General features: G+C 42.0%; 1 protein-coding gene and 1 pseudogene across 1 annotated transcript; one reads left to right on the top strand and one right to left on the bottom strand.

Annotated features, from left to right (window-relative positions):
- The first annotated feature begins 3,208 nt into the window (after positions 1–3,208).
- On the top strand, positions 3,209–8,628 carry smpdl3b (sphingomyelin phosphodiesterase acid like 3B). The gene is made up of 9 exons (XM_046313283.1): positions 3,209–3,280; positions 3,767–3,932; positions 4,104–4,317; positions 4,671–4,768; positions 4,889–5,032; positions 5,521–5,690; positions 5,941–6,120; positions 6,363–6,521; positions 7,493–8,628. Exons 1-9 carry the CDS (start codon positions 3,224–3,226, stop codon positions 7,853–7,855), a joined length of 1,551 nt encoding a protein of 516 aa, XP_046169239.1. The 5' UTR covers positions 3,209–3,223; the 3' UTR covers positions 7,856–8,628.
- Positions 8,629–13,723: 5,095 nt separating this feature from the next.
- LOC124005895 lies at positions 13,724–18,338 on the bottom strand (annotated as a pseudogene).
- Between the last annotated feature and the right edge of the window lie 4,015 nt (positions 18,339–22,353).

Here is a 22,353-nt window from a genome sequence, read left to right as displayed (position 1 = left end):
TATTTTCCAAGCTTAAAAGGACAAACATTCAACATTTGCCATGCTGTCAATCCAGCATGACTTCTGCCGCGTTCAAAACCACTGGAAACTCGGAACTGGGAAATCTCAGACTTCAGTGAGTTCAAGACAACTGAACGGTCATCCAACTCGGAATTCCAAGTCGGGAACTCAGGCATCTTTCTAGAGCTCCGACCTGAAGATAACTGACATCATAATTCAACCTTGTTTTTCCCTCCCAGAGTTCCCAGATGTCTTGAAAGCACCATAAATCCAGAGAATGCCAGACTTTGATCAAATTTTATTTATATAGCCCTTCGTACATCAGCTGATATCTCAAAATGCTGTACAGAAACCCAGCCTAAAACCCCAAACAGCAAGCAATGCAGGTGTAGAAGCACGGTGGCTAGGAAAAACTCCCTAGAAAGGCCAAAACCTAGGAAGAAACCTAGAGAGGAACCAGGCTATGTGGGGTGGCCAGTCCTCTTCTGGATGTGCCGGGTGGAGATTATAACAGAACATGGCCAAGATGTTAAAATGTTGATTACAAAGTTTGATGACAGAATTTTCCCACGAAGGACCGCCACGCCACCTTCCTGTTGAAGTGGGCACAGAACAACAAGGTGAGTCCAAAAATGTCTTGTATGCTGCTACATAAATGATGTAATATGCCAGGGAGATACGGTGCCTTGCGAAAGTATTCGGCCCTTTGAACTTTGCGACCTTTTGCCACATTTCAGGCTTCAAACATAAAGATATAAAACTGTATTTTTTTGTGAAGAATCAACAAGTGCGACACAATCATGAATTGGAACGACATTTATTGGATATTTCAAACTTTTTTAAGAAATCAAAAACTGAAAAATTGGGCGTGCAAAATTATTCAGCCCCTTTACTTTCAGTGCAGCAAACTCTCTCCAGAAGTTCAGTGAGGATCTCTGAATGATCCAATGTTGACCTAAATGACTAATGATGATAAATACAATCCACCTGTGTGTAATCAAGTCTCTGTATAAATGCACCTGCACTGTGATAGTCTCAGAGGTCCGTTAAAAGCGCAGAGAGCATCATGAAGAACAAGGAACACACCAGGCAGGGCCGAGATACTGTTGTGAAGAAGTTTAAAGCCGGATTTGGATACAAAAAGATTTCCCAAGCTTTAAACATCCCAAGGAGCACTGTGCAAGCGATAATATTGAAATGGAAGGAGTATCAGACCACTGCAAATCTACCAAGACCCTCTAAACTTTCAGCTCATATAAGGAGAAGACTGATCAGAGATGCAGCCAAGAGGCCCATGATCACTCTGGATGAACTGCAGAGATCTACAGCTGAGGTGGGAGACTCTGTCTGTCCATAGGACAACAATCAGTCGTATATTGCACAAATCTGGCCTTTATGGAAGAGTGGCAAGAAGAAAGCCATTTCTTAAAGATATCCATAAAAAGTGTTGTTTAAAGTGTGCCACAAGCCACCTGGGAGACACACCAAACATGTGCAAGAAGGTGCTCTGGTCAGATGAAACCAAAATTGAACTTTTTGGCAACAATTCAAAACGTTATGTTTGGCGTAAAAGAAATGCAGCTCATCACCCTGAACACACCATCCCCACTGTCAAACATGGTGGTGGCAGCATCATGGTTTGGGCCTGCTTTTCTTCAGCAGGGACAGGGAAGATGGTTCAAATTGATGGGAAGATGGATGGAGCCAAATACAGGACCATTCTGGAAGAAAACCTGATGGAGTCTGCAAAAGACCTGAGACTGGGACGGAGATTTGTCTTCCAACAAGACAATGATCCAAAACATAAAGCAAAATCTACAATGGAATGGTTCAAAAATAAACATATCCAGGTGTTAGAATGGCCAAGTCAAAGTCCAGACCTGAATCCAATCGAGAATCTGTGGAAAGAACTGAAAACTGCTGTTCACAAATGCTCTCCATCCAACCTCACTGAGCTCGAGCTGTTTTGCAAGGAGGAATGGGAAAAAATTTCAGTCTCTCGATGTGCAAAACTGATAGAGACATACCCCAAGCGACTTACAGCTGTAATCACAGCAAAAGGTGGCACTACAAAGTATTAACTTAAGGGGGCTGAATAATTTTGCACGCCCAATTTTTCAGTTTTTGATTTGTTAAAAAAGTATGGAATATCCAATAAATGTCGTTCCACTTCATGATTGTGTCCCACTTGTTGTTGATTCTTCACAATAAAATACAGTTATATGTCTTTATGTTTGAAGCCTGAAATGTGGCAAAAGGTCGCAAAGTTCAAGGGGGCCGAATACTTTCGCAAGGCACTGTATGTGTACTGTAGCTAAGAAAGTAATACTAAGTGTACATTGTGTGGTAAGCTGTGCCTCACCCTAATAATTTGGTCCCTTTTCCCCTCATAACTTAGAATACACTGTTCTGACTTGGTGGTGCACATGTAGCCTATAGCCTGTTTCAGAGAAATGTCATCATCGAATGTTGTAAGAGCTTTCATTGTCTGTGCTGTGGTGGGGAGGATTTCCGCAAGATCAAACCTATTTTAAATGTGGTCACCCTAAGCAGGATAGGAGAACTTATGCAGCAGGTTAGGAGACCAAGTTTAAGTTTAGGAAAGGGTTAGGGATAGCAACATTGAAGGGGAATCTTTCCCTTTCATTGGTCAACTATCACATTTACAGCTACCCCACGCCCTTTGCTTGACAGCAAAACAATTCACATCTCTTGTCCCCATTAGTTTAACACGGAGCGCCTGCTCTCTCTGACCAGCAGAAATACAATTCTCACAAGACCATTTCTGGTTACCTTCACCAATTCCACAGCACCCATCTCTGTTTTCACCCACTATGAAACCACAAATGGATCAGCCAAAAGGCAAGGGTCCCCTTTTTCCAAAAACTTCACTCCTAGTGTCAGTCTTATCTTTATCCTGACACTCGGTGCAAGCCTCTGGCTCTGAGAACTTCACCACACCTACCACCTCCGATACTTCACCCTCATTCACTTCCATTTCTCCTCCTGTCTTCAGCGCACTCTGCTTACACTTTCTACCATTCTTCTTTAGCAAACCATCTCCATTTCTTCCAGCCATTTTTCACAGATTAAAGCTCACCACCTTCCTCCCTCTCTCAGGCCTCCTCTGCCTCTCTTTCCCCCTCCGTATTCCAAGTATACATCTCCTTATGATAATACTCCACTTCTCCTGACATATATCTTGTTCTTGCTTTCTCAAGGGATGCCATTTAATTTAACCGGCTGTCACAATCTGCGTACTATCAGCACGAACCCCACGGTATGTAGCGCTAAACAGTGCATCCCACTTATAATGCAGTTGCTTTGTCTTGATGTTATTTTTCATCAAAAGCTACCGCAACACTTTTCAATTTCTAACAAGAGAGCTCTCTGCCTTCCTTCTCCCTTGCGGGTCAAATGACAAAACCGGACGCTGTCCTAACCTACTACGAAAGTCACTTTATATCGAATTGGCGTGAAAAGGGTGTGTCCCTGTTGCAGAGGACATGTTCTACTGCTGGGTCATCACACTCTCCATTTTATTGGAACCAAATTGCAAAAGAAAACATTACATTTGGTTGTTGATTAGTGTTACTAATTGTATTTGCTACAGGTCACAATAAATGTAAGTTTATAGCCTATTTTGACAAATATTTTGAACCATATATGCAGTCTATTAGTAGGCATAATATAATATAGAGATGAATAAGTTGAACTTAAACCAGACCAGCCCTTAAACACAGCTGTTTCTTATCTTTCATTTTAGAGACTAGGCTATTCAACTAGGGACATGAGTCATGACTTCATAGATTACGGCATGCAACGTCTGTCCAGTGAGTCTACCTTCCCCATGACAGTCACTATGGCTGCGATACGGACAATCCTCCTGTCCTGTCTTCTTTTCACATGCGGGAAAGTTCTGGGGCTATCAGGTGAGTGCATAAAATGGCCTAACAATATACATTCAACAATGTAAATAATGTATTTAATATAGCCTGATCAACAATAGAAAACAATGCAGCTATGTGTTGTTAGTTGTTAGAAAGCCATTCGATAAGGCTGTAGTCGATCTATCTGCGTGTCATCAGCACTTATTTTTCCAGGAAACTTTTGGCACATCACGGATATTCACTGGGACCCAACCTATAAACACACCGAAAATCCTGAGCTTGTGTGTGCTTCTAGTGGAAAACGTCCTGTGCCCAGTGCGGGACAATTTGGAGACTACCTCTGCGATGCGCCATGGGACCTTATTAACTCCACAGTGTATGCAATGAAATATATTCTGCCAGATCCGGATTTCATCGTCTGGACAGGGTACAACAAACTAACATTTATTTTATGTAGCCCTTGTGTGTGTGTGTGTGTGTGTGTGTGTGTGTGTGTGTGTGTGTGTGTGTGTGTGTGTGTGTGTGTGTGTGTGTGTGTGTGTGTGTGTGTGTGTGTGTGTGTGTGTGTGTGTGTGTGTGTGTGTGTGTGTGTGTGTGTGTGTGTGTGTGTGTGTGTGTGTGTGTGTGTAAATGTAACTACTTGTCCATTTACCTTCTTAAAGTCAAATGTTCCATTGAAGATCATTGAGAATTGCTCCCATGTACTGTATATAAAACTACACATGTGATTGACTTTATCTAAAAGAGGCCCCTTACAACAACCTGACATTTGCCCCACAGAGATGACACGCCGCATGTCCCGAATGAGGATCTGGGAGAAGAGGAGGTTCTCTCCATTATCAGCAACCTCACCCACATCATAAAGCTTGTTTTTCCAAGTTTGTCTAACCTCCATTGCTTTTGAGGGAGAAGTCACTCTGGGCCAAACTGAAATATATTTTGTTTTCCTTTTGGATATATTTGTGAAAGCCATATGATCAACTCATGTTACCTTTCAGGTACTAAAGTTTACTCAGCCCTGGGGAATCATGACTACCATCCGAAGAGCCAGCTACCCCCAGTCCAGAACAACATCTATGAACAGACAGCAGAGCTGTGGCAGGGCTGGTTGGAACCAGAGTCTCAAACAACCTTCCGCACAGGTAAGCTACAACAGATCCTGCCTAGGCCTGGTCATGTAAAGTCAAAAATATATTTTGGTCACATGCCCTGAATACAACAAGTGTAGATTTTACAGTGAAACACTTACTTATGAGCCATTCCCAACAGTTTAGAGTTAAAAGATAAGACACATATTTGCTAAATAAAAAAAGGAAATAGTAATAAAAAATAATAATAATATATATACAAGGAATATCAGTACTGAGTCAATGTGCAGGGGTATGAGGTAGTTGAGGTAATACAGTGTGTGCATATGGGTAGGGGTATTCCACTTGGGGCAAGTTTCCGGGGCACAGATTAAGCCTTCTGGATTAAAAAGCATGGTCAATTGAAATAATGAATTAAAACAACGTTTTAGTTCAGGGCTAGTGTTAATCTGTGTGTGGAAAACCAGTTCATGGAGTCTGGAATGGAATTAGTTAACTCCAGTCCAAACAGTTGTATTGTCTTTCCCTTTTATTCTTTATAGGTGGATACTATACAGAGAACCTGCTGAACCGACCAGGTTACAGGGTTGTAGTCCTCAACACTAACCTATACTATGACCAGAACAAGGTCACAGAAAACATTGACGATCCAGCCGGCCAGTTCAACTGGGCAGACCAAGTTCTTACAGACGCTGCCAACAACAAAGAAAAGGTCTTACCACGCTCTCTATGTTGCAAGAGAAGATAAGTGCCTAGTAACTCTGCCAGTAAAAGCCAAGCATCTGTTAGACATATAGAGATAACATACTCCTGTTTTCTTCGTATTTAGTGGAGGTGATTTGGAATCAAGCTCTCATGAAGAGGTAGCCCTGTCTGAGACTTGTAAAAGCAGATGTTGCATACAGACTTTGAGGATATCCTTTTATGATTTAATCGCAATCCCACACCAATTTCTCTCTTAGGTTTACATCATTGGCCACGTTCCACCAGGGTTCTTTGAGAAGAAGCGGAATAAGCCTTGGTTTCGACCCAACTTCAACAAACGTTACCTAGAACTGATCCAGAAGCATCACTCTCTAATTATCGGACAGTTCTTCGGCCATCATCACACTGACAGCTTCCGCATGTTCTACAGCTCGAAGGTGCAGTGTCATTTAACAGATGCACATACTAAAAACTTTGTTCCACCATCTCAAGACATTCATCATTAGGCAGAGCCATCTATTTCTGCTCTTTTGCCAACATTGCAATAGAGTTGGCAAGAGCACAAACATATCTGGGACCAGGCTAATTCAACATTTGAACATGATTGTTCAAACATTGGATGCAGAGAAAAATGTATGTGTGCTGCCAATTTATAGTACTTGTTTCCTCTAATCTATAGTATCTCATCAACTGTCTTTCCCTAGGTTCCCCCATCAGTACCATGTTCCTTACCCCTGGTGTCACTCCCTGGAAGACCACCTTACCCGGGGTCATAGACGGAGCCAACAACCCTGGGATCCGCATCTTTGAATATGACACCCAAACTCTTCTAGTCAAAGTAAGAGCCGTTGGACTCTTCTTAAAAGCCCCACAAATCTGTCAATTTAATGGTTGCTCAGAAACAAAATCTTACCACTCTGCCTCCTCCATTATTGCCTGATTAACACTATAGGGCCGAACCAAACCATACTGTGCTGGCTCAGTTTTAGTTTCTTTTCACGTTGCTCTTTCCTGTCTACCGCTCTAGCAGCACACATGTGGTCGACAACTGTGCTGGATGTGCTACCCTGTTGCTACCAGCTTTGTGGAGTATTTTCTGCTTTAATAATAATAATTTCTTAAACTTCTACAGCGCTTTTCATAAAATAAAATAAATGTCAAGGTGTCTCCCACTGCATCTCCTATTCCTCTCAAGATTAAGGTGACTACTCAATTGATGTTTTCAAAAGCAGCCAGGTGCAACAAACAAGCTGGTAGTGTCCAGATGCATCATTCAAGTAAAAAAAAATGCCAGCTAGCAGGGGGTGGCAGGCAGCCTAGCGGTTAGAGCGTTAGGCCAGTAACGAAAGAACCCTGGTTTGAATCCCAGAGGTGAGGAATCCGTCCATGTGGACTTGAGTACCGTTAAGTCGCTCTGGATAAAAGTGTCTACTAAAATTGAATGACTAAAATGTAGCTGGCCAAGCCAAAAAGAGTTGACCTGCCAGTCCATCTGCAAAATGTGTGGGTAAAAACCATCAGATATAAGCAATAAACACACAATGCTAGCCAAAACAGCTGATTAAAATGACTACACATTTACAGCAGCTCTGTGCTTAGTCTGCTACTATGGTGCCGTGAATTCTCTCTTGTCCACATTGTTCCCCTTACTTCAATGCTGTTCCCTATTGCTATTTTTAATGATGTAATGTGTGTTGTGATTGACCCATGTAAAACGCACTTTAAATCAATTTGGACTTGACTTCACTAAAATAGACTCAGTAGTGTGAAAAAGGTATTAGTGTCTCCAATCTGTCTCTCAACCCACAGGACATGGTGACCTACTACCTGAACCTGACCCGTGCCAACGTGGCCCAGGCACGCTGGGAGAAAGAGTACCGCTTCACTGAGAGCTTTCGTGTGCCTGATGCCTCCCCGGCCTCCATGCACCAGGCCGTAGAGCGCATGGCCAGCGACCGCTGCTACCTGCAGAAGTACTACGAGTTCAACTCAGTCAACTACGACCTGACAGAATGCAACAGTGACTGCCGAGTTGACCACGTGTGTGCTGCTAGAGAGGTAGACTTTGAGAGGTACGAGCATTGTCTGGAGAAAGAGAGGGCATCATCGACTGGTGTTGCCATGTTGTCAGTTCTCTCTGTGGTGATCAGTATAGTCTGGGCAAGCTGTTAATGATCTCAATGTGCACCAAAAATATGGACCCATTACTACTGGTTGCCTACAATGAAAGGACTGAACGGCTGCTCCAATCTATGGAGTTCTTCACCCAAATGTTGCGATTCAGGACATTTACCTTGAATGATTTAATCAGATAGATGAATGTATACTTTTCTAACATCAGATCTGTCAAGAATGCCTCTTTTTGAATATAGCAATCAGAATTCACAGATTGACTGCATGCGGCATTTTCCAGTCTGTGCATCTCAATTTCAGCCATGTAACACGCTTGTTAAAGTACGTTTTGCTATGAAAATTTAGAAGAAAATTGTTTAATAGGAAGACCTTTGATTTCAAAACTCTTTTTGTGACTTATTTTAACTTGTGTTAATCGGTGTAATTTCTACCACCTGAAACTCTTTTTGATACTCTAGAGAGGCCCATCCTTTGTGGTAGACTGTAGCGAGAATGATCAATGGTTTCATTTGAATTTCTTTCTATATAGTCCCTATTTGAATAAATCACTTAATAATCTTTTGAAGATCGAGTTGGACCTAGGGCCGTGGCGGTCATGAAATTGTCAGCCGGTGATAGTCAAGCTAATAACTGCCGTCTCACGGTAACTGACCATTAATTAACATAAATGGGTTTATCTCCTGGCTTCCAGGCATAGCCTACAAGCCACTGATGCAGACCTTTGGAACATCTACACAAGTCAATTAAATCTCTCTATATATAGCCTACACCATCACAATAAATCCACTATTTATTCGTCTAAAGAAGCATGATATGAAGAAAATGTAGTCTATTTTGTCCTTATGTTTGGCACTAATATGGCTGTAGTTCATTTAGCAGACACGATTTTCTTAGAATTTCGTGGCCTTATGTTTTATTATTTTCTAGTATGAAGAATACAATTGAACATGGCGGAATAAAATAGAAAGGATATTTTCTCAAATATTTCCAAGGAAGTCCGCACATGCAGCTATTCTGTCGAGCGGTTAGTAAACATGTCCTCCTATATGCGTAACTCTAAATTATTTATGCAACTTTAGTTGTTACAAACCTTGGGCTATATGTATAGATTAATACATTCTAAGGCTGCATGATGCGACTAATGATGATTTGAAAAAAAGTTACATGAAAGGCATGATTTGTTTCTTGTGCAGGCTGCACACACTTCTTCAAGCTCTCATTCACTCACCGTGCCTCAAGTTTCTCGGCGGCATCCCCCCTGTGTCACCATAACGCCCTCTAAAAAAAATCCATGCCTTTCGCAGCCAAAGTGGCCATTGTGCCCTTGTGCTGAATATAATAATTATAATTCCCTCCTCCCGGCTGCAGTGCCCCCGAAGCCACTTTCACTCACATGGCTCTCTCATATCTAAAATCTTATTAGCCAATGCCCGTCAAGTGATCTTGCCCTTCTCACAGGCATCTCAGCTAATAAGTGGGCTACAAGTGAAGACAGACACATCGGGGATGCAACTGCATGCGTCCCTTTTATTGAATTGCGAGTTGCATATTGAAGACGTTAGAAGAACTGTCCACATTTAGCCTAATTTGTCAGCCAACAAAATGAGTAGGTCTAACAAACAGAAAAAGCACTAGCCTATAGTGCATTCGGAAAGTACTCAGACCCCTTCCCTTTTTCCACATTGTTACGTTAAAGCCTAATTAAAAAATGCCCAATCTGCACACAATACCCCATAATGACAAAGAGAAAACAGGTTTAGACATTTTTGCAAAAATAATATATACCTTATTTACATACAGTACCCGTCAAAAGTTTGGACACATCTACGCATTCAAGGGTTTTTCTTTATTTTTTACTAGTCTCTACATTGTATGGAATCATGTAGTAACCAAAATATATTTTATATTAGATTCTTCGAAGTAGCCACCCTTTGCCTTGATGACAGATTTGCATTCTCTCAACCAGCTTCATGAGGTAGTCACCTGGAATGCATTTCAATTAATAGGTGTGCCTTGTTAACTAAAAGTTCATTGGTGGAATTTCTTTCCTTCTTAATGCGTTTGAGCCAATCAATTGTGTTATGACAAGGTAGGGGTGGTATACAGAAGATATCCCTATTCGGTAAAAGACCAAGTCCATATTATGGCAAGAACAGCTCAAATAAGCAAAGAGAAATGACAGTCCATCATTATTTGAAGATGTGAAGGTCAGTCAATCCGGAAAATTTGAACGTTTCTTCAAGTGCAGTTGCAAAAACAAACAAGAGCTATGATGAAACTAGCTCTCATGAGGACCACCACAGGAAAGGAAGACCCAGAGTTATCTCTGCTGCAGAGGATAATTTCATTAGAGTTACCAGCCTCAGAAATTGCAGCCCAAATAAATGCTTTATAGAGTTCAAGTTTACTTCAAGTAAACTCAACATCAACTGTTCAGAGGAGACTGTGTGAACCAGGCCTTCATGGTCAAATTGCTGCTAAGAAACCATTACTAAAGGACACTAATAAAAATAGACTTGCTTGGGCCAAGAAGCACAAGCAATGAACATTAGACCGGTGGAAATCTGTCCTTTGTTCTGATGAGTCCAAATGAGAGATTTTTGGTTCCAACTGCCGTGTCTTTGAGACGTAGAGTAGGTGAACAGATTATATCCACAGGTATGGTTCCCACCGCGAAGCATGGAGGTGGTGGTGTGATGGTGCTTTGCTGGTGACACTGATTTATTTACACATAACCAGCATGGCTACCACAGCATTCTGCAGTGATACGCCATCCCATCTGGTTTGCGCTAAGAGGGACTAGAATTTGTTTTTAAACAGGACAATGGCCCAACTCACATCCAGGCTGTGTAAGGGCTATTTGACCAAGAAGGAGAGTGATAGAGTACGGCTTCAGATGACCTGGCCTCCACAATCACCCGACCTCAACCCAATTGAGATGGCTTGGGATGAGTTGGACCACAGAGTGAAGGAAAAGCAGCCAACAAGTGCTCAGCATATGTGGGATCTCCATCAAGACTGTTGAAAACCATTCCAGGTGAAGCTGGTTGAGAGAATGCCAATAGTGTGTGAAGCTGTCCTCAAGGCAAAGGGTGGCTAATTTGAAGATTCTCAAATGTAACACTTTTTTTGGTTACTACATGATTCCATATGTGCTATTTGGCCTCCAATAGTAAAATAAAGAAAAACCCTTGAATGAGTAGATGTGTCCAAACTTTTGACTGGTACTGTAAGCATTCAGACCCCAAAATTGAGCTCAGATGCATCCTGTTTCCATTGATCATCCTTAATATGTTTCTACAACATGATTGCAGTCAACCTTTGGTAAATTCAATTGACTTGACATGATTTGGAAAGGCACACACCTGTCTATATAAAAGTCCCACAGTTGACAGTGCATATCAGAGCAAAGACAAAGCCACGAGGTTGATGGAATTGTCCATAGAGCTCAGAGACAGGATTGTGTCGAGGCACAGATCTGGGGAAGGATATCAAAAAATGTCTTCAGCATTGAAGGTCCCCAAAAACCCAGTGGCATCCATCATTCATAAATGTAAGAAGTTTGGAACCACCAAGACTATTCTTAATGCTGGCCACCCGGCCAAACTGAGCAATCGGAGGAGAAGGGCCTTTGTCAGGGAGGTGACCAAGAACCCAATGGTAACTCTGACAGAGCTCAAGAGTTCCTCTGTGGAGATGGTTGTCCTTCTGGAAGGTTCTCCCATCTCTGCAGCACTCCACCATTCAGACCTTTATGGTAGTGGCCAGACGGAAGCCACTCCTCAGTAAAAGGCACCTAAAGACTCTGCGACCATAAGAAACAAGATTATCTGGTCTGATGAAACAAAGATTGAACTCTTTGGCCTAAATGCCAAGTGACACGCCTGGAGGAAACCTGCCACCATCCCTACGATGAAGCATGGTGGTGGCAACATCATGCTGTGGGGATGTTTTCAGCGGTAGGGACTGGGAGACTAGTCAGGATCAAGGGAAAAATGAACAGAGCAAAGTACAGAGATCCTTGATGAAAACCTACTCCAGAGCACTCAGGATCTCAAACTGGCGCGAAGGTTAACCTTTCAACAGGACCACGACTCTAAGCACACAGCCAAGACAACACAAAAGGGGCTTCGGGACAAGTCTTTGAATGTCCTTGAGTGGCCCAGCCAGAGCCCGGACCTATTCTATTGGTCAACTTGTCCTTCTACTCAATAAATAAATGTTCCAAACATAGCCTACTCTGGGACAGTCGTAGGATGCAATAGAGCCCAAATTCATACAACCCCTCACATCTAAAAAACGTTTAAAAGCAATGAGGCTTATGCAGCAGGTTAGAACGCTTAGCTTAAAATGTTGATAAACTATTAGGCTATTTCTTCACATTATAAGCGCAGCAATGCACACATGGCAGTAGGCTATAAGCGCAAATGTTCCTAAATGCAGTCAATAAATGCGATTGTGTGTAATGCTTTATTGTATAGGTGCATGTTTAATGGTGAAAATGATCTTCCACAAACTTGAAACTCACACGCCATCTACGTATGTATGCCAGCTTTACAACTACACCGGTTGTAAAGCAAATTAAGGTGCTTAATATTAAGAAGTTATTTGGCCACTTTAGTTGTGATTACAAACCTTGTAAAAACACATAGGCCTATGGGTTAGGCTACATGAGGCGTGCAACTATTATTTGAAAAAAAGTTGCAAAAAAAAGGCATGTGCTGTTTCTTGCCTTACTGCACATTCTGGGCATCATTCACAATTGATAATACATAATTCACAAGTGGTAAGCTAATATTGTCACCCATCAGACTATTCGGCATTTCATGTTGTCTTTACACATACTAAATAATGTGTTAAATTAGTTTTGATTTACACCGAACAAAAATATAAAACACAATGTGTGAAGTGTTAGTCCCATGATTAATTTGCTGAAATGAAAGATCCCAGAAATGTTCCATGTGCCAAGATAATCCATCCACCTGACAGATGTGGCATATCAAGAAGCTGATTAAACAGCATGATCATTACACAGGTACACCTTGTGCTGGGGACAATGTAAGGCCACTCTAAAATGTGCAGTTGTCACACAACACAATGCCAAAGATGTCTCAAGTGTTGAGGGAGTGTGCAATTGGCATGCTGTGACTGCAGGATTGTCCACTGGAGCTATTGTCTGAAAAAGTCACGTTAATGTCTCTACAATAAGCTACCTCCAATATCATTTAAGAGAATTTGGCAGTAGGTCCAACCGGCCGACCGCAGACCACTCGTAACCACGTCAGCCCAGGACCTCCACTTCCGGCTTCTTCACCTGCGGAATCGTCTGGAATTTGTTCACGTGGAACTTGACTGCAGTCATGACTCGTGACTGCCGGTGGTGGTAACATGGTCAGTGTAACAGCTCTAGTAGGACCCTGCAGTATTGTTTTTAAAGTAATAAACATGTCTAATACGCGTCATGATAATATTTGCTCGTGTCCATACAACAAGTATTGGGAACTCTATAAAATAGCTTAATCTTTCCCAAATGTTTATAAGTGTTTTACCAGAACACCATCTGTTGCATAACCACGTTAGCCTGGTCCCAGATCTATTTGTGCTGTCTTGCATAGTAATAACCATAAGAGTTGCCAAGATAGCACAAACCAATCTGGGACCAGGATATAACAATGTTACCATGCAGGAGAAATAAACATGTAGACAATACATAATGTTGTCAAGGAATCCATGACCATTCTGAATTTTTTTCCATGAACTGTTGTCAGGAAAGATGACTTAAAGTGGTGCTAATAACATATACAGTGGGCTCCAAATTTACTGGCACCACTGACTGGCAATGCACAAATAATGCTTAAACAAATATAAACAATATAATTGTAGAGATAAACTCAAAATACCAACATGTGAGAAATATGATACTTTATTTATGTTTCAATGGAAACAACCAAAATAATTTATTGATTTAATTAAATTAATTATTAATTAAATGTCCTCCAAATCAAGGTTTCGCAATTAATGGCACCCTTAAAGATTATTGTAATTAACATCTACCAAAAATAAACAACAAATTAAATTCCACTTATTTAAGTTTATCTAAGCCTTGAGGAACTATATTGAGCATATCCATCACTTCATGTTTCACTAGGGTATAAAAATGAGGTAACACACATGCAATATCCCACTGTCATCCAACACCATGAAGAAAACAAAAGAACTGGCAGTTCAAAAGAGACAGATGGTCGTAGACCTTCATAAATCTGGTAATGTTTACAAGAAGATCCACAAACGATTGAATATACCACTGAGCACTGTCAGGGCAATTATTAAAAAATGCAAAAGATATGGAATAGTTGAAAACCTCAAAACGCAAATGCATTTTGCCACCCAGGATAGGGAGGAGGATGGTGAGAGAAGCAACAAAATCCCCAAGAATCACTGTGAAAGAATTGCAGGCCTTAGTGGCGTCTTGTGGTCACCAGGTTTCAAAAATCACCATCAGACGGCTCCTCCACAACCACAGGCTCTTTGGAAGGGTTGCCAGAAGAAAGCCCTTTCTGACCCCAAGACACAGACACAAGTGCTTGGAGTTTGCCAAACATAATTTAAATTATGACTGGAAGAAGGTGCTCTGGTCAGATGAGACCAAAATCAAAAGGTTTAGTCAGATACAGCATCGGCATGTTTGGCGTCGAAACAGAGATGCATACAAGGAGAGGCACCTCATACCCATGGTGAAATATGGTGGTGGATTAGTGATGTTTTAGGGCTGTTTTAATTCCAGAGGTCCAGGGGCACTGGTTAAGATTGATGGCATAATGAATTCCACCAAGTATCAGGTCATTTTGGCTGACAATCTGGTTGCCTCTGCCAGAAGGCTGGGACTTGGCCGTAGGTGGACTTTCCAACAAGACAATGGCCCGAAACATACCTTAAGATTCACACAGAAAGGGTTCTGTGACAACAAAATCGATGTTCTGCCATGGCCATCTCAGTCGCCGGATCTCAATCCAAATGAAAACCTGTGGGCTGAGTGGAAGAGGGCAGTTGATAAGCACAAACCCAAGAATGTGAAGGATCTTGAAAGGATCTGCATAGAAGAATGGTCCAAAATCCCTCCAAATGTGTTCCTTAACCTTGTCAAACATTACAGGAAAAGACTCCATGCTGTTATCCTTGCCAGAGGTGGCTGCACTAAGTACTAAATGAGGAGTGCCAATAATTATGAAACCTTGATTTTGGTTCAATTGATTTTGTTTTAAATAATTGTATGATTTTGGTTGGTTCCATTGAAACATTAATAAAGTACAGTATTTCTCACATGTTGGCATTTTGAGTTTCTCTCTATAATTATATTGTTTATAGTATTGTTTGTGCATTGCCAGTCGGGGGTGCCGGTCATTTTGGAGCTGTATAGTGGACTTTGAGCCTCTACGGAAAATATGTGTGCTTGAGCAATGTTTTTCCGACAATGGTGAAGCAGCAGCCTTGGGGCTGCAACCGTTGAACGTGCCGGGACTTCGTTTTGTATGCAGGGTCGTATTCATTTGGGCACCCAGTGCAAAAGACTGTTTCTTATTAGACCAGGTAGTCCCTTCCTGTTTCAGTCCATTTTCTTCCGTTTGGTGCCTAATGAACATGATCCTGAGAACAGCTGGGGCTGGTCAAAAGAGGGGTCACACGACCAGGACCTGTTTGGCTGAGGTGAACGGCTGCATGGCAGTGTCCAGTGCTTGCCGGAAGTCTTGGAGGCCTACCTCGGAACAGGCAGGTGCGGTCAGTTTTCCCTGGCGGATCAGGAAGCAGAGCTCATCCAGCAGTCCCTGTAAGAACCCCTCATCTGGAGAGACAGAAAGATACATAGAGACATAACATAAACTCAGAAAAAAGACATAACAAGATTCAACAACTGAGACATAAACTGAACAAGTTCCACAGACACGTGACTAACAGAAATGGAATAATGTGTCCCTGAACAAAGGGAGGGGGGGTGGGTCAAAATCAAAAATAACAGTGAGTATCTGGTGTGGCTACCAGCTGCATTAAGTACTGCAGTGCATCTCCTCCTCATGGACTGCACCAGATTTGACAGTTCTTGCTGTGAGATGTTACCCCACTCTTCCACCAAGGCACCTGCAAGTTCCTGGACATTTCTGGGGGGAATGGCCCCAGCCCTCACCCTCCGATCCAACAGGTCCCAGACGTGCTCAGTAGGATTGAGATCCGGGCTACTTGCTGGCCATGGCAGAACACTGACATTCCTGTCTTGCAGGAAATCACGCCCAGTATGAGCAGTATGGCTGGTGGCATTGTCATGCTGGAGGGTCCAGCCTCTCTCAGTCCAGCCTCTCCACGCCTATTGCGGACAGTGATGAGCACTGATGGAGGGATTGTGCGTTCCTGGTGTAACTCGGGCAGTTGTTGTTGCATCCTGTACTTGTCCCACATGTATAATGTTCGGATGTACCGATCCTGTGCAGGTATTGTGACATGATGTGCCACTGTGAGGACGATCAGCTGTCCGTCCTGTCTTAGGCGTCTCACAGTACGAACATTACAATTTATTGCAATGGCCACGTCAGCAGTCCTCATGCCTCCTTGCAGCATGCCTAAGGCACGTTCACGTAGATGAGCAGGGACCCTGGGCATCATTCTTTTTGGTGTTTTTCAGATACAGTAGAAAGGCCTCTTCAGTGTCCTATGTTTTCATAACTGTGACCTTAATTGCCTACCGCATAAGTTGTTGGTGTCTTAACGACCGTTCCACAGGTGCATGTTAATTTATTGTTTTTTGCTCATTAAACAAACATGGTAAACAGTGTTTAAACCCTTTACAATGAAGATCTGTGAAGTTATTTGATTTGTAGGAATTATCTTTGAAAGACAGGGTCCTGAAAACGGGACGTTTCTTTTTTGCTGAGTTAATTAAAAGCCATATTATAAAAGACATTATAGAAACTCATCCATATAACAGGTTATGTTTGATACTGGACATTCAGAGGGACAAAATTAAAAGTATTATGTGTCTCACTCATAGCTTGGACCCACCAGGGTAGCCTAGTGGTTAGAGTGTTGGACTAGTAACCGGAAGGTTACAAGTTCAAATCCCCGAGCTGATAAGGTACAAATCTATCGTTATGCCCCTGAACAGGCAGTTAACCCACTGTTCCTAGGCCGTCATTGAAAATAAGAATTTGTTCTTAACTGACTTGCCTAGTAAAATAAATAAAAATAATGGAATGTAAAGAATGCAGAGCAAAGACCTGTCTCTCCAGACTCCTACATATTTTGTGTGTGTGTGTATTGTATCTAAATACTCCTGGCTCACCCCGAGAGTGGGTTATCTTCCATTGGGTGACCCAGAACCCTTGCACATTTTTGAAGATCAGGGCGCTCTAGGAAGAGGACAGACAATATATTTTTGTAAGTACGTACAACACACACAAGTGGTTTCCATAGGTATTCGCATTTAAAGATATCACCATGTCTGTGAGAGGGAGAGAGAAAACGGTCTGTTGAAATAGTTCCTAGAGGAACGTGGTAGAAAAGGGTAGTATTACAGGAAGTAGCAGTCTTACCACAGGAACAGTGATTGGCTGCTTGGCCATCCCTCCATACGTCACCACCGACCCTCCAACTCTGAAAAAGATATAAATTCCGCCTCAGGGTCTCCTCTTTGATCACGTGACTGGCGCCCATGGCCTTCAGCCTGTCAGTAAGCTGTGTGAGGTCTGGCCTGTGAAAAGGGACACACAAGTACATGTCGTTCTTCAACACGGGCCTTCTTGAATACGCAACCTTGCTTAAAATAATCACTGCTCTCTAAGGAAGTTTCTATAGCAGTCTCTCTCACACATAGACATCACTTTATTAGGGTAATGGGCTATATTATGACAGTGGGTTACTTACAACAACCCGGTTATAGAACAAGACTCAGTGCTGTTTTCATTATATCAGCTTCCCAGCTGATAACCCAGTGTTATCATGAGGGCTGGAATCCTCCCCCCCCCGCCCTAAATTGTTTTACTTCAGCTGCTGAAAGGTCACATTCTTAATCAGTCACTAATTCAGATGTTCTCTTTTAGAAATGTAGCTTAGTGCAGTATGCATTGGTTCTATTCACTCGGCACCAAAGAAATCAGACTGAAACGGGGAGGGAGTCGAGGGACTACCTGGACTTGACCCAGAAGAAAAACTCATTTTTGTTTTCTGTTGCAAAAGATGTTCAGTTGCGTGCCCTAATGAATACGAACTGGCCATTTGGATTGACCTGTCTCTGACCACATTGATGGTTTGGATCTCCCTTGCAGCAGCAATCTCATATGACAGCCTGATCCACACATCTGTTGGCTGCATTCTGGATCACTGTGTCACCCGGAATGAACTCGCATACAAAGAGCAGTGCAATACACATATTATATAGTGTACTGTGATGAAGGAAGGTTAGGTTCTGTATAAAAGACTGAAGCTCACTTGTGTCCTTTTCACACTATTGGGCCAACCAGAACCTACTTTGCTGGCTCTGACATTTTACTTTCATGTTCCTCTTGATAGGTTTGGAATTATGAACTTTAAATTCGTATTAATCATTAGTTGTAATGGAGTGAGTGGTGCCATAACCATTAACCTCTGGTGTTAATAGCCCCTTGGCCAACTGAAGTAGGAAAGTATATGGTGGGGCAATTAAGCTTGGAATGTACTGAGGGTAGTTAAAGCGATCACATGTGGCAGGCATTGATAAGGGGAGAGAGCCATGGATTAGTTATGAAGGGGGAGGGGGGGGTTGAGATCAGGCTGCGTTAAGGGAGAAATAGAAATAAAAGTTTATGGCCCGTATCACAGTGTAGGCAGGAAATACACAATGTTTGTACAGATATGTAGGAGACTCGGAGGAAGGGATAAATATCAGTGCTTGTTTGAAAAGGTTTTTGTCTATTGCAACTGTATTGATCCGCTGGGAAGCTTTCATAGTGTCTGTTGAGTTTTTACTCTGAAAATCAGAACCTAACACTTTTCAGAAACTTAAGTGGATGTTTAACAAGGCCAGAATCATATAGCACTGCTTGGCTTAGACACAGTAGTGTAAAAGGGGTATTGGATAAGGGTATACAATGGGCAAAAATGGGTAACAGCTACCTTAGCATCTACATGTTGAAATGGTGAACTTAGCACACCTGGTTTCAGCTCCTCAAAGTCAGAGAGCATCCTAAAGGCAGTGCAGGGGTTAACACCCAGTGTGGCTGCAGAGAACAGGGGGATGTCATTGGGCAGCGAGATCACATCGTCTTCAGCTATAACCGCTGCTGTCCTCCTTGTCCCTGCTCAGAGTGAGGGAGAAAAGGACGGGGTCGTATTCATTAGGCACCAAATAGAAGAAAAAGGACTAAAACAGGGAGGGACCACCTAAACTTGTCCAAGTACTTGTTTTTGTTTTCCGTTGCAAAACGTTTGAATACTCTGTACCCCACCCTAATGAATAAGGCCCTGGGGCCTAATTTATAAACATTGTGTGGGCACAGAATATGTCCCAAAACATAAGTATGCCAGTTCATGTAAAAGTTGGCATTTATAAAAACTGGACGTCACACAAGAATATCCTCCTGCAAACTTTAGACCATGGATACTTCTAGTGGTTGAAGTATTGCATTGCAAGAAGGCATGAGTAGCCTCGTAGTAGCCTTGTGCAAATGCATATTATGATGACGCTCTTATTCGTAACAACAACAAAAAAACAGGTGGCGAAATATAGTAACAAGATGCAATCATTTGCGGTTAGTGAGAAGAGCGTAAACCCAATTTATATCTTTGCATGCTAAAATAATTAGAAATAGGCTTATACTGTGTATCCTATTATTTAATTTTCATGATCAATGCAGAATAAATTCCTCACATTTTCTGACTGTGATGGTTTCATAGGCTACTCGCAGAATAGCCTATAGGCCTACAACAAGTTATGATAGATGACCATTTGTCCCATCATTTAACTGGACACACTTCACAGTAGTAAATAGTACGATAAACTGAGCTTCAGATTGTAATGGTAGAACAGACGGTTCACCTTTTCTAAAGGCGTTTGTAGGCTAGCCTTTGAACTGTAATGTGAAATGTATTGAGGAGACAATTTCATATAACATAAATCATACACCCTATATACAAAAGTATGTGGACACCCCTTCAAATTAGTGGATTCGGCCATTTCAGCGACACCAGTTGCTGACAGGTGTATAAAATCTAGCACACAGCCATGCAATTGCCATAGAAAAATATTGGTAGTAGAAGGGCCTTACTGAAGAGCTCAACAAGTCAGCTGGCCAAATTTCTGCCCTGCTAGAGCTGCCCTGGTCAACTGTAAGTGCTGTTATTGTGAAGTGGAAACATCTAGGAGCAACAACGGCACCATTGAACACCTTTGAGATGAAAGGTGATAAATGGAGTTGAGCCAGGTCTAATTGCCTAACATCAGTGCCCAACCTCACAAATGCTATTGTGGCTGAATGGAAGAAAGTCCCTGTAGCAATGTGGATGTTGTTATAGCAGCAATGGGGGGACCAACTCCATATTAATGCCCATCATTTTTGAATGAGATATTCGAAGAGCAGGTGTCCTAATACTTTTGGTCGTGATATGTATATCATAACATTTTAAGAATAAATTCCTCACCTTTTCTGGGCATGATGAGTTTATATTTCCTGTAGTATCCATACACCAAATTACCCTGCACATCTCTCATTTAATTGTGACTACTAGTTAGGCTATTATAATTTCAAGTTTTTTGCTCCATGCACCTAAAGGAAATAGCAATAGCAAACTTGATCAAATGTCTTCATAGGTGATGGCAGAATGTTAAACTTTTGCAGTGACATTTACTGTAGGCCTGGGCTATCTGACAGACAAAATGTTTATGAAAGACAACAACAATTGCAAAATGCTGTGGATCTGTAACAGACCGTCTGAATTTAATAGGGACCAATGTTTTGGATTTACTTATTCTCAAACCTATGCTGCTCTGCCCGAATTCTGAAACATGATCTACTCATGGTGGTAGCCATACACACATCAATGCAAAAGATCAACTCTCTGTTCACCTGTTCAATTCTACTGTATGTTTATAAACCAGCTTCCTTTCTGATACATAAGAGCAAAATACAACTATGGTTAGGATCAATTTGATCTCGATCCAATTCATTCATGACAGGAACTAAACAATAAATGTAATTGTGTGTTTCACCAGTGTGTGTTGTTTTTTTCTTTCCTTATTTTTTTTAAACCTTGGATCATGTTTATGTGAGAAGGATTGACGGGGGGCTGCCAACAACTTTACATGGACACTCTTAGCACCAACAGAGCTCCATGCTCTCCAACCTGTAAAACACACAAGACACATTTGAAGTCTTCTGGATTCTCTCTTCCGATACATCTGTAACTATGACAGTACGTCACGGCAGCATTGCATTTACATCCAGACTCATGTACTATGGTACATAGTACTCAATATTTTAACATAGCTAACATTCTTACTGAACAACTTGAGAAGGCTCCCCATGGTTTCTGTACAATAGGGCCATACAACCATTGATCGAAGATTCAGTTGAATCCCTACAAATACTACCCCTTGCGCTTGATAGCTGTTGTTGTTGAGTGGTGGATCCACTGGTGAAGGTTCTACATACTGTATGCCTCATCACCTTGGTTATTTTACATAATAACCATGCGATACTTGACACCTTCATTTTAAATCATAAAAAGCATAAACCCTGGCCATCTTGGATTAACCCTTGGCATGTCAGAGTCAAGTAGGCGTTCCACCACTTCCAAATTCGCCAGAGAAAGTTCCGCCCCCCCCATTCATTTCCAACAGGAGCATGCAGAGCAATGCGCAGGGGCGGTGCTCTGCTGTACTTTATGCAAATTTCACGTTGCCACCACTGCGGTTAACCAAGTATGTGAGTAGTAGAAGATTGCTCATGAAACACAGTTCAGCCTGTCATTAGTTCTGAGGAAGCACAACAAAAAAGATGGAGAAAAGCAAATCATTGCTATGTCTGGTTTTCCAATTCTATATGATTTTGCTTTGCTAAACTCAGCAAAAAAAGAAACGTCCTCTCACTGTTAACTGCGTTTATTTTCAGCAAACTTAACATGTGTAAATATTTGTATGAACATGATTCAACAACTGAGACATAAGCTGAACAAGTTCCACAGACATGTGACTAACAGAAATGGAATAATGTGTGCCTGAACAAAGGGGGAGGTCAAAATCAAAAGTAACAGTCAGTATCTGGTGTGGCCACCAGCTGCATTAAGTACTGCAGTGCATCTCCTCCTCATGGACTGCACCAGATTTGCCCGTTCTTGCTGTGAGATGTTACCCCACTCTTCCACCAAGGCACCTGCAAGTTCCCTGACATTTCTGGGGGGAATGGCCCTAGCCCTCACCCTCCGATCCAACAGGTCCCAGACGTGCTCAATGAGATTGAGATCCGGGCTCGTCGCTGGCCATGGCAGAACACTGACATTGTCTTGCAGGAAATCACACA

The sequence above is a fragment of the Oncorhynchus gorbuscha genome, linkage group LG19, assembly GCF_021184085.1.
Source record: "Oncorhynchus gorbuscha isolate QuinsamMale2020 ecotype Even-year linkage group LG19, OgorEven_v1.0, whole genome shotgun sequence".
Taxonomy (NCBI): Eukaryota; Metazoa; Chordata; class Actinopteri; order Salmoniformes; family Salmonidae; genus Oncorhynchus; species Oncorhynchus gorbuscha.
Note: the sequence above shows the minus strand (reverse complement) of the source record. Positions and strands in the feature narration are given on the sequence as shown.

What these genes read in the sequence shown, in the direction of transcription:
- smpdl3b (XM_046313283.1), top strand. Translation starts at nt 3,224, where the DNA reads ATGCCATTTAATTTAACCGGCTGTCACAATCTGCGTACTATCAGCACG. An exon ending in TCAAACAACCTTCCGCACAG is followed by an intron (nt 5,033 to 5,520) that starts GTAAGCTACAAC and finishes TATTCTTTATAG; the next exon opens with GTGGATACTATACAGAGAAC. An exon ending in GCATGTTCTACAGCTCGAAG is followed by an intron (nt 6,121 to 6,362) that starts GTGCAGTGTCAT and finishes TCTAATCTATAG; the next exon opens with TATCTCATCAACTGTCTTTC.